The 12573-nt window shown below is 38.7% G+C and overlaps 1 protein-coding gene and 1 pseudogene across 3 annotated transcripts in view; one reads left to right on the forward strand and one right to left on the reverse strand.

Moving 5' to 3' along the window:
• The window catches only part of ATP13A4 (ATPase 13A4), a 149739-nt gene that overhangs the window by 110086 nt on the left and 27080 nt on the right, over positions 1-12573 (forward strand). For all 3 annotated transcript variants that reach the window (XM_066347711.1, XM_066347712.1, XM_066347713.1), the window contains 5 exons: positions 4040-4203; positions 5255-5377; positions 7396-7475; positions 9547-9589; positions 9975-10084. In XM_066347711.1, the coding sequence (XP_066203808.1) occupies positions 4040-4203; positions 5255-5377; positions 7396-7475; positions 9547-9589; positions 9975-10084 (520 nt within the window). The remainder of the gene's footprint in view (positions 1-4039; positions 4204-5254; positions 5378-7395; positions 7476-9546; positions 9590-9974; positions 10085-12573) is intronic.
• On the reverse strand, positions 11084-11403 carry LOC136380053 (ATP synthase subunit f, mitochondrial pseudogene; annotated as a pseudogene).

Here is a 12573-nt window from a genome sequence, read left to right on the forward strand (position 1 = left end):
CTGTTCTCATTGAGCTTCCATTCTGATGGAATGAGACAGAAAATCAATCACTCAGTCCATCAACAATCAGATAATCAAGTAAACCGCTAGTAATGAGTGTTATGAAGTACATGTGGCAGAGTGTCCGACTGGTTGCTTTAGGTGAGGTGTCTTCTCTGAGAGGGAACATAAGAGATATCACCTGAATGAGAAGAAGATGCAGGCAGAGATGATGAATTTATTGTTAAACATTAGGAGAAGAAGAATTTTTAGTTAGCGTAGTCTGTAAACTGCATGGAAAGTCCATCAATAATGGATCCACAATTCTGAGGTTTTTTTAAAACGCCACCCTCTCTACTTCCTCCCCACCACCTGAAATCACACAAACGGGAGTGGTGAGAAAGGATCATGCAAGAGAAATATGTGAGGTTTCCTAATGAATGCTTCTGAGTGGAGAACAAATGATTTCCTAATGCATTCATAGATTTTGATTGTCTTTTCTTTCCCTGATCTCATGGTCAAAAGCACTCAGCTCTATTAGTTGTGTTGCCAAGATAGAGTATTTCCCCACCCCCCACCCCCCGCGTCCCCTGAACCCAATTCGACTGTTGGGACTTCTAGAATATTAATATTTTCCCTTCTGTATTTCCATCCCCCTATTCCAGCCTCCACAATCCAAGAGACATTAGATCACTTTTACTCTCTCCTTTTCCAGTCCCCCAATCCAACTTTTAGATGTTGCTGGATTAATTTACTACTTACTAAAGTTTCCCCTACATTAAGAGACCTCTGTTTCAAAAATCTTTATTTAGCACTATATTATACATTCTCATAATCTACCCTTAATCATTTAGACTTGTGTAGAAATAAGAGTTGATTATCATCCCTCTTTACTTCTTCCCTCATTTAAATTTCTGTTCTGTTTCTTTCTTTGCTTGGTTATAATTTTTTTCTCCAGAATTGTCCCTGGACATGATAGAAGAGTGATATACTTTCTGATTTCTTACAGAACCTGGAATATTTTTCTTTGCTCAAACAGTTGAATGAGTATAAATTTTTTGGGTTACATTCTTTTTTTTTCTTAATAACCTGTAGGTTTCCTCTGTCCTCTGGTTTTTGGTATTGCATATTACAAGTCCAGTTCCAGCCCACTATGAGTAACTTGTTCTTTTCTGCATTTAATCCTTTTCCTTTAACTTTAAAGTTTAGAAACATTACCAGAATATGCCTATAAGTTTGTCATCTTACATTAATTTGGTCTGGAACATAGCACTTTTAATCTATCTTCTTTTTCTTAGGAAAATTTCTTCTATTGTTTGAAAATTTCTTCTGTTGTTCATTTAATTATTGCCTTTGTTCTCTCTCTTCCCTTTTTCTCTTTGGGAGTTTCTATTATTCCTATGACAGAGCTCCTGGGTCTATCCTCTCAGCTTCTTATCTTTTTTCTTGTGACTGTCATATTTTTATAAGTCTGCTTTAAGATGTTTTTTTACACCCAGTTTCTTCAAACCAGAAATTCAGGTCTCAGAAATGACTGTTATCTTCTCCAAATCACCTGCTGAATTGAGTTCTTAAATTATATTTTGTGGTGAGTGTGGTAGCAGTGACTCTAGAAAACTTTTTTGTTGTTGTTGTTAATGCAGATTTTATTTGTCTCCCACAGTGATTCTACTTTATCTGTCTTGTTCTGGTTGTTCTGTATGACCTTTTCCTATCTACAACAGCTCCCGGGGTGTCTTAAATAGGTGATTATATATCTTTGTCAGATCACGGAGGCTCATGTGATTATATATACATGTCTTAAATAGTAGAACTCTGAAGGGTGGTAGATGCAAAATGGGCCTGCACTGCAGAGCAGACCCTGCTGGTGTCCTGCTGAGGCGGAGGAAGAAGCCTTAGCTCTCAGCGCTTTCTGCGCTCTTCCAACGTCAGGGTAAAGCAGCTCCTTCCCACCAGGTAGCTCTTTTGAGGATTTTTATAAGGATTTTGGTAGAAACCTCAAAGAAGCTATGCTAAGGATAGCTAGCCAGATCTTACATAATTTATTTTTTAGTAGTTGTCCTAAGAATTACAACATCCATACCTATCCTTTCAAGCAGTCTTACAACCATAAACTTTCTTTCTGCTCTCTCCTTTATGTTATAGTTGTCCTGGGTATGACTGACGGTGCAAACCCCAAAGGAAATGTTAGTGTTTTCACTTTCAACAGTCAAGAGTTGAAGTTCATAAGTGAAGAAAAACAGACTTTTATATTTACTCAAATTCTTATTATTTCTATGTTTTCATTCCTTATGTTCTAAATTTTCATCTGGAATCATTTCTTTTCAGCCTTAAGAACTTTTTAACATTTCTTTTTGAGCATGTCCTCTGGCAAAAATAAATAAATAATCTTAGTTTCCCATCATCTAAGAATGTCTTTATTTTTACTTTATTCTGAAGAATATTTTTATTAGCTATAGAAGTCTGAGTTGACAGGCTTTTTTTCTTTCTGTACTTTAAAGATGATGTTTCATTGTCATCTGGCCTTGATGGTTTTTAAACAGAAATTTGTGCTAATTTGAATTTGAATCATTATTCCTATATATAGAATGTATTTTTTTTTAGCTGCTTCTAAGATATTTTCTTTGTCTTTGGTTTTTAGGAGTTTGATTATGTGCTGGATTTGGGTCTCACTGAATTATTAGGGGTTCACTAAGCTTCTTGAATTTGTACATTTAAATTTTTGAACATATTTGGGGAGTTTTCTGCTATTATTTCTTCAAAAATAATTTTCCTGTTCCAGTCTTTCTTCTCTTTTTTTTTTACTCTAATAACATATATGTGAGCTTGTTTTATATTTTTCAGTCTTTTTTTAAAGAATTTTTTCTCTGTTCTTCGGATTTTGTCATTTCTATAGCTCTTTCTTCCAGTTCACTGACTCGCCTCCATTCTGCTATTGAATGCCTCTAGTGAATTTTTTAAATTTTAGTTATATTGTTCAGCTCCAAAGAAGGCATTTGAAACTTTTTATAAAGTATATATTTTTTCCATTGAGAACTTCTATGTTGTTATTTATTTCAAGAATATTAATCTTAACTATCTGGATAAGCAAGTGTCAATTACTACTATTTCTTGAGAATTGGCCAGACTTTCCAGGGCTCTTTTTTTTTGTATGTTGAGTATCCTAAATATTTCAAATATGGTATTTGGAGACTTTGGGGACTGTTACAATTCCCTGAATAATTTTTAAATTTTTTTTAGCCAGAAAATCTCAGGGACATTAGTATCCAGAGGTGATTAGTATCACCATTCAATTCTTGAAGCCCTTTGCTATCCTTTGCGTTTGTTCTACGCATGCACAGCTCTGAGTTGGGCCCAGAACTTACATAGTTCACACTGAATTAGTTTCCTTGTCTAGGTCATTCCTTTCTAGGATTTGCCTCATAACTCTTTAGCCCTCAGGCACCCCTTTTCCTAGTTCCTCTGATAAAAAAGATTAGTTTCTCAGAGTTTTTGCTTCTCACACAGCTCTAGGGTCAACTATGTGAGAGGAAAGAGAGCGAGAGAAAAAAGCGTAGACTCTCTGAACACCTTGTCAGTTTTTTCTCCAAATTTGAATCTCTTCCATATTCTGCCTGCTTATGTTCACTTTTCAAAGTCCTCGGGTAGTTAGTTGCATTTGTATTTTTGTTCAGAGTTTTCCATTGTTGTCAGCGAAAGAAATAGATTGTAGTGGCCTAAATCATCTTTGCTGAAAGTAGAACCACCAGATACTACATTAAACCAGTAGGGTTTTGCTCAATGTTTACCAAGCTGTTAACAAATGACAAGAATAGATTCATATTTCCTTCTCACTCTGACAAAAATACACTGGTAGGTCTTGGAGTAACCAGATGAAAAGCAGCAGAAACCAGAAAAGGGATCATGAAATACAGGAATGTCAGGGCTGGGGGAGACCTTAGAGGTTATTGCTCCTCATATCTACAATAAGATCTTAATTCCTTACCCCAGTTTTCTGGGCCCTCCATGAATTCGTTCTATTTCTTCAGCCTCATGTTGGAATATGGTTCCTTTCTTCTAGGTGACAACCTTCAGACTGCAATAACCGTGGCCAGAAAGTCTGGAATGATTTCTGAAGGCCAGAAAGTCATTCTCATTGAAGCGAATGAAAGTACTGGGTCCTCATCAGCATCTATATCTTGGAAATTAGTCGAAGAGAACAAACACATTGTATACGGGAACCAGGTAGACCTAAAAACAGACTTTCTGCCATATTATCTAACTTGTTGCACAGTGTAGGCGACAGAGCAGCTTTGACTGGCTGATGTGTACAGATGACCTAGGTTCAAAATACTTCTCCAAATGTCTAACACATCCACAGTGTGAAAAACTCAATTATATAAATTTTTCATATCTTTCTAACCAAGTTTTAAGGTACTTACTTCCTGGATGCTGGAAGTAATCCATTTTTTTTAATTTTTTTTTATTTATTTATTCATTTTTTAGAGAGGAGAGGGAGAGACAGAGAGAGAGAGAGGAGAGACAGAGAGAGAGAGAAGGGGGAGGGGCTGGAAGCATCAACTCCCATATGTGCCTTGACCAGGCAAGCCCAGGGCTTTGAACCGGCGACCTCAGCATTTCCAGGTCAATGCATTATCCACTGTGCCACCACAGGTCAGGCCTGGAAGTAATCCATTTTTTTAATCTTAAAAAGTTTTTGATTCTGTATGAGAAAGAATATAGTAAAAGGGGAGCCTAAGAACCTAATTTCCCATTTTTCCCTTGCTTGTCAGCCACCCTGTTGAGTTCAGAGGGGATTTAGTCCCTAGGAGAGATATCACTGTGCAAATTGAAAAATCAGACTATATCTTCAAGGTGGAGGAAAAAGTTTTATTCATTTATCTCATATCTTGTCAGTACCCTATCTCTGTTGTGTCCTTGTGGAACAATATTAATTCTCTAAGAAAGAAAAAAAAAAGTAAGTTCTCACTTCAGGGGGAGATCTGTTAAGCGGCAGTGCATTTGTATTTTAGACTTAAAATGTGTGAAGTGTGATCTTCTGGGGGACTCCCGGAGATCAAATCAGGATGAGAAGAGGACACAAGTGTTATTCCCCTGCTCACCAGAGGCTGTGATGTGCCGGGATTGATCTAGCAAAGAGGAAAGTACTTCTCTGAGGCATCAGGACAGGAGAGTGACTTTTAAAGAGAGGGCCCGAACTGCCCTCTTTTCTTTCAGATCTGCTGTGGCCCTAAGCACTTTATCATGTCTAAAAGAACTGTGTCTTGCTTTGCAGGACAATTACATTAACATCAGGGAAGAAGTCTCTGATAATAGCAGAGAAGGAAGTTACCATTTTGCCCTAAGTGGAAAATCTTTTCAGGTTATAAGTCAACATTTCAGCAGCCTACTGCCAAAGGTAAATTCTAAGAGGGTACTAATCTCCTGGTAAAGATGCTGATTATGTCATTTACAGAGCATGATCCTCAGAAATTTCAAACCTCTAAATAGGTAAGATATTCCTGTTGACTGCATTACAAATAGAGGCATATACTTTTACAGAAGTTACTGTTGTCTCATTTTCTACTAGATTTAGAATAAGTAAATTTGATTAGCCAATTTTCTATCATTTATAGCAGCAATTTTTAACTAGTGTGCTGGAAGAATTTTTACAATATGTAATACCTGACTATTTAGTCAGGACCATTGACCTCTTTTCCCTTAGATTTTCAAATAAAAAATAACAACAGTCAACACAGCAACAGCTGTCCGGTATGAATGAATCAAAATTATACCTATTTTTTTTTTTTTAGTCAGATTGGCAAAAAATATATTTTTTGGTGTGCTGCAGAATTTTAATAATTAGTTTATATGTGCTATGAGATGGAAAAGGTTGAAAGTCATTGAGAGGATTAAAGTACTAGTGACTTCTCAAGTCATCAAGATTGCTTTTGGGCAGCTGTCACGGTATTGCCATGGTTACGAGTCTCCCAGTTTAGTGGAAATCCAGCAGTTAAAGAAGACAGGTTAGTAGTAGAGGAACTCCATTCAGTTTTTGATAGAGGACCTATAAACAGAGTGGCTTCTTTTACTCAGCATAATTACTTTGGGATTCATTTGTTTATTCATTGTTGCCTATATCAACAGTTTATCCTTTAAACAAAAACCACTTTATTTTTTAGAGCAATTTTAGTTTCATGGCAAAACTGAGCAGAAGGTACAGAGATGTATCATGTACGTCTGCCCCACACGTATGGACAGCCTCCCCACTATCAATATCCCACACTAGAGTGGTACATTTTGTTGCTTCCAGTTTTTGCCTATTATAGATAAAACCTGCTATTAGCATTTCTATGTTGATTTCTGATTTTATCCTTATTAAATGTTTTTTTTCTGCTTATTTTATTTTTAGTTTAATTCGCTCTTTTTTCTAGTTCCTTAATTGTGAAAGCCGAAGTCATTGACTAAAGACCTTTCTTCCTTTCCACTCTAGGCATTTAGTGCTATAAACTCCCCAAGGACAGATACTTTAGTAGGGGCATACATGTGTCTTTATTTTCATTCAGTTCGAACAACTTTGTAATTTCCTCTTTGATTTCTTTCTTGACCCATGGCATATTCAGAAGTGTGTTATTTAGTTCTCAAACACTTTGGAGCTTCTTATTATTGATTTCTAATTTAATTTCTTATGGTCAGAGAACACATTCTGCATGACTTAAATTCTTTTAAGTTATTGAAATTTGTTTTATGGCCAAGAATATAGCCTCTCAGGTAACTGTTCTGTATGGGCTTGAAGAGAATGTGTATCTGCTATTTTGGGGGGAAATTGTCAATCGAGTTAAATTGGTAGATGGCTAACAGAATTTAAACTGTAGAACAGGGGCAGGTGGAGAAGTTGGTAGAGATGATCATACCTCCAAACCAATGTTCCCCAGTCTGAATTAGGCTTGGGAGATCAGCTGAATTTTATAATTGGTCAAGCCCAGATGGTATAGTTGAGTTTAAAACACAAATAGTTATTTTACTATTTCACTAGTGGCCTGTTTTTCTCCTAGTTCTGAGCAATTTTCTAGGAAGATATTGCCTCCTTCCTTTTTCCTGGGATCCTTGCAATTTCTCATGCTCTGCTGGCTTAAGGTCTTTTATTAAGCTCAGGATTTTTTTAGGACCACATTTTCCATGGCAGCTGAGCTCAATTCTTGTAGGTCATCATTTTTATCAAGTATTTTTTATGAAGTAGTCATCTTTACTGATTTTGGTCTCTTTGATCACTTATCTGATGACCAATGTCTTAACATCTAGCAGAAGCCTTCTTGGAAAATAATATTCTTTCTCATTTATGGATATCATTACCCTGTCAGTATTATGAGTGTTATTAATTATTTCATGTATGACCAACTGACATAATGAAATATTTCTCTTTTGGGTTCCTTACAGATACTGATGAATGGTACCGTCTTTGCAAGAATGTCTCCTGCGCAGAAATCCAGTCTGGTGGAAGAATTTCAGAAACTGGAGTAGGTTCTTTACCAACTCGGGTGGTGTGAAGTGCATGGAGGCATGCAGTCAGGGGGAGAGTAAGAGGCATAAGAAGTCACCCTGTTTGGCTAGGACAGTGGTTCATGTCAGTGATGCATGTCAGTCACCTTGGGAGCCTGGAAAATACTTTGATTCATTTGCTCACATGGAGTTTAGACATCAGTGTTTTTTTTTTGTTTTGTTTTGTTTTTTTTGTTTTTTAATTAATTAATTAATTTTTTTTTCTGAAGCTGGAAAGGGGGAGAGACAGTCAGACAGACTCCCGCATGCGCCCAACCGGGATCCACCCGGCACGCCCACAAGGGGCAACGCTCTGCCCACCAGGGGGCGATGCTCTGCTCCCCCGGGGGGTCACTCTGCCGCGACCAGAGCCACTCTAGCGCCTGGGGCAGAGGCCAAGGAGCCATCCCCAGCGCCCGGGCCATCTTTGCTCCAATGGAGCCTTGGCTGCAGGAGGGGAAGAGAGAGACAGAGAGGAAGGAGGGGGTGGGGGTGGAGAAGCAAATGGGCGCTTCTCCTATGTGCCCTGGCCGGGAATCGAACCCGGGTCCCCCGCACGCCAGGCTGACGCTCCACCACTGAGCCAACCAGCCAGGGCCTAGACATCAGTGTTTTGTCAAAGTTCCTCACATACGTCAGTTTTGCATCCAGAATTGAGAACCTCTGAGTAGAACATAAAGGGCAGGAAAATGTCTGATAAGAAACTAGCCTGGAAAAATCATTTGAGCTCAGCTCCTGAAGGGACAATGAAAATGCAGACTTTAGTTTTACAAATTATTATCACAATTATGATAGAGGAAGATTTACATGACAAGAAATTCACATAACCTTCACAATATTAAAATATTCTATGCCATAGAATCCTCTTCATCTTTTTTTTTTTTTTTATACAGTGAGAGGAGGGGAGGCAAAGAAAGACTCCTGCATGTGCCCCGACTGAGATCTATCTGGCAAGCCCACTAGGGGGCAACACTCTGCCCATCTGGGGTGTTGCCTTTTTGCTCAGCAACAGAGCTCTTCTTAGTGCCTGAGGCAAAGGCCATGGAACCATCCTCAACACCCGGCACCAACTTGATCCAATTGAGCCATGGCTGCAGGGGAGTGGGGCAGAGAGAGAGAAGCGAGAAGGGGAGGGGTGGAGAAGCAGATGGGTGCTTCTCCTGTATGCCCTGACCAGGAATTGAACCCAGGACTTCCACACACCAGGTTGATGCTCTACCACCGAGCCAACCAGCCAGGGCTTCCTCTTCATGTTAAATCAGAAAAATAATTTCTCTTCTAACACAAAGAGTCTCCATTGATAGAGTGGGCAGGCCAAATAAGGAACTCATTATTTGGGACCTATTATTATTATTATTATTATTATTAATTTGTTAATGGAACCCACGGTGTCCTGAAGGCTTCCTCTTCTTCTGGTGCTGGACCACATAGATAGGACTCCTACCCCTACTCACTGCCACTCACCTGATGCAGTCACTAGGCAAGCTTCTCAATTCGGAAAGCCCTGCCTTCTCAAAATGGTTGAGAACCTAGACAGTACATTAGTAACCTTCAGAGAGCATGTGTAAAAAGAAGCACAGCCAATTCTGTAAATGCTATCAGCATTCCTACCTTTAAAAGCAGACTTTCCATAATCTTTGCCAAAAATTTAAAAGAATAGTTTTCACTCAGCCCCAAATAGCCATCCCAAAGAAGGGATTGTTTTCTTTCTTCAACTTCTGGGCAGATGTCTTCTCATGTAACTATTAACTGCACTAACAAGTAAGTTTTATTTATTATTTTAGCATTTATAAGGCACTTTCCTATATGGAATCTCACTGCATACACCCTGAAACACTTGCAGTCAGGAATGATGCCCTGAATTTCTAAATCTATTATAGGAACTGCTGAGTCAAATTTTACATTTAGTCAAACCAGATTATTAGGGAAACTCTCTTAAAATAATAAGTTTAAACCTTAACTAATGAAGCTCATTTTATCTTTTTAATTAGAGACGTTAGCATTTAAGATTGCTTTGATCTCTTCTACAATTGACATGGTTCCTTTTAGTTACTTTGTAGGTATGTGCGGTGATGGAGCCAATGACTGTGGGGTAAGTAGTTGCCAACGTGTAGAACCATAGTCTCACACTTGATTGTACTTTCCCAGAGCCCTGTAGAGATAGTATCTCCTGGAATATACACTCTCTCCATTCCTATTAATGAAGAAACTGATGCTGAAGCTTTGGAAAATTTTGTCCAAAGCTAAACAATAACTCAGTGGTTATTATAGTTTAAATGGGGTAGAATCTGGTTTTGAAGTTTCCACTTCTTTTAATGAGTATCCCAGGGCCATATCTTCTTATGTGGCAGGCAGAGCAGAATCCACTCATCTCCTAGCTAGTGCTTTGTGGACAGCTTAACTGGCCTTTTCTAATGAGGCTTCAGGAGATACGTATGTGAGTGAGCATGGACAGTAAGCTGCCTCTCTGCTTTCAGGCTTTGAAAATGGCTCATGTGGGCATCTCCTTATCAGAGCATGAGGCATCTGTGGCCTCGCCGTTCACTTCCAAAACTCCAAACATTGAGTGTGTACCTCATCTGATCAAGTAAGTAAGCACTTCTCACCAGCATTGTTTTAATCTCTCCTGACTTCTCAGTACAGATCCCATTGTTCTTTTTATTTTATGATTTAATTTACTAATTTCCTAAAATTACAGTTTACAGTCAATATTATTTTGTATCAGTTTCAGGTGTACAGCACAGTGGTTAGACAATCAGACACTTTATAAAGTGTTCCTCCTGATATTTCCACTACCCACTTAGCACCATAGGTAGCCCAATATTAATGACTGTATTCCCTATGCTGTACTTTATTTACATCCCTGTGACTATTTTGCAACAACCAATCTGTACTTCTCAATCCCTTCACCATTTTTCCCAGTTCCCTAACTCCCCTCTCCTCTAGCAACCATCAGTCTGTTCTCTGTATCTATAAATCTGTTTCTGTTTTGTTTGTTCATTTATATTGTTCTTTATATCCCACATATAAGTGAATTCATATGGTGTCTATTTCTGAGTGACTTATCAGGTCTCATTGTTCTGCAAGTCAAAGACCAGGGCAACTTTGCATCCTTGGGTGGGGAAGGTGCCCTGTGGAAGAATGCAGTCAAACATTCCACTCCTGAATGGGTTTACCGGGATTGAAAATAATCCTGCAAGAGTAGTGGCGTTTTTTTATTTTTTATCTTTTGACAGAGACAAGAGAGAGTCAGAGAGAGGGATAGATAGGGACAGACAGACAGGAAGGGAGAGAGATGAGAAGCATCAATTCTTCACTGCGGCACTTTATTTGTTCATTGATTGCTTTCTCATATGTGCCTTGACTGTGTGGCTATAGCAGACCAAGTGACCCCTTGCTCAAGCCAGCGACCTTGGGCTCAAGCTGGTGAGCCTTGCTCAAACCAGATGAGCTTGTGCTCAACGGTGACCTTGAGGTTTCAAACCTGGGTACTCCACGTCCCAGTCTGACACTCTATCCACCACTCCACTGCCTGGTCAGGCACAGTGGAATTTTTTTAAAGCAACCCAGTACCAGCTATCTTTTATTAAGTAATCATTACAATATGAAAGGATTCTGAGGCGCTAGGCAAAGGTATAGTCAAGAATGTGGAGTGCACGTGCTCATGTTTGAGTTCCTTATAAGAACAGCAATAGTTGAAAAGCACATAAACTGCCAGTATCATAAAAATCCTAGCAACATTCCCTTCTTCACATCGACATACTTGTTGTAATACTGATAATAACCTCTCTTAAACGCTCCAGCAATGCCTTTGGGGGTGAAACCCCACATCAGTATCCAGCTTGGCAGCTCCCCTAGTTTAACATCCAGGAGTCTCTTCTCCTTCCATGGCACGACTGACACCATCTTGGAGTCCAGGTTGTTGGCTCTAGCAGCAGTGGCATTTCTAATGAAAATCACTGAATAGGTTATTTTTAGAATATTGGAATCTAGAACTTGTTACTGGTTTGAAAGTGTTAATTATTATTATTATTATTATTATTATTATTATTATTATTATTTTAACTATGTTTCCTTAGATCAGGGGTCCCCAAACTTTTTACACAGGGGGCCAGTTCACTGTCCCTCAGACCATTGGAGGGCTGGACTATAAAAAAATCTATGAACAAATTCCTATGCACACTGCACATATCTTATTTTAAAGTAAAAAACAAAACGGGAACAAATACAATATTTAAAATAAAGAACAAGTAAATTTAAATCAACAAACTGACCAGTATTTCAATGGGAACTATACTCCTCTCACTGACCACCAATGAAAGAGATGCCCCTTCCGGAAGTGCGGCGGGGGCCGGATAAATGGCCTCAGGGGGCCGCATGCGGCCCGCGGGCCGTAGTTTGGGGACCCCTGCCTTAGATGCCTCATAATAGGGGATTAAGCGACACTTCCTCTTCCTCTCCCCCATTTGTTTTCCTTCTTTTTACCTCTTTATGCTTTTTTGGGCTATTGTTCCCATCTCTAGTGCCAAAATATTTATTTATCTTTGCTGCTTGTACTAAAATTTTTCTTGGTGCCTTCTTCCCATCACTTCCCACCCTTGAATATGTAGTTCTGCTGAATTTTATTCAAATGACAGAGATAGTTAGCATTGTGGCTGCTTTTGGTTATTACAACTAGTATATATATATTTACCAGTTCATAAAGTGCTTTAGTGACTACTTTCCTATACTTTAAAAAGCCTGGAGATGTAAGAATGGTAACTATTTTTTCTACAAATAAAGAAATTGAGGCTCAGAGAACTGCCCAAGCTCATACAACCATATAGAATAGGAGACTGTATTAGAATTAGTTTTGTTTAAATATGTTCTATCTACAAATATCATACTCTTTTTACCACATTAAAATAATAATTTGGCTAGCTCCTCCCAATTATTTTATATTTTCTTCATGTACTGAACAAATATTTTCATGTGGACACACTTAGTGCCAGACATTTGGAGGCACTGGAAACCCAGAGCAAGTAAATCAGATATCCCTCGGTCTCATGTTTTCCTCTGGCGAAGAAGTCAGACTGT

Source organism: Saccopteryx leptura, chromosome 8 (genome assembly GCF_036850995.1).
Source record: "Saccopteryx leptura isolate mSacLep1 chromosome 8, mSacLep1_pri_phased_curated, whole genome shotgun sequence".
NCBI lineage: Eukaryota > Metazoa > Chordata > Mammalia > Chiroptera > Emballonuridae > Saccopteryx > Saccopteryx leptura.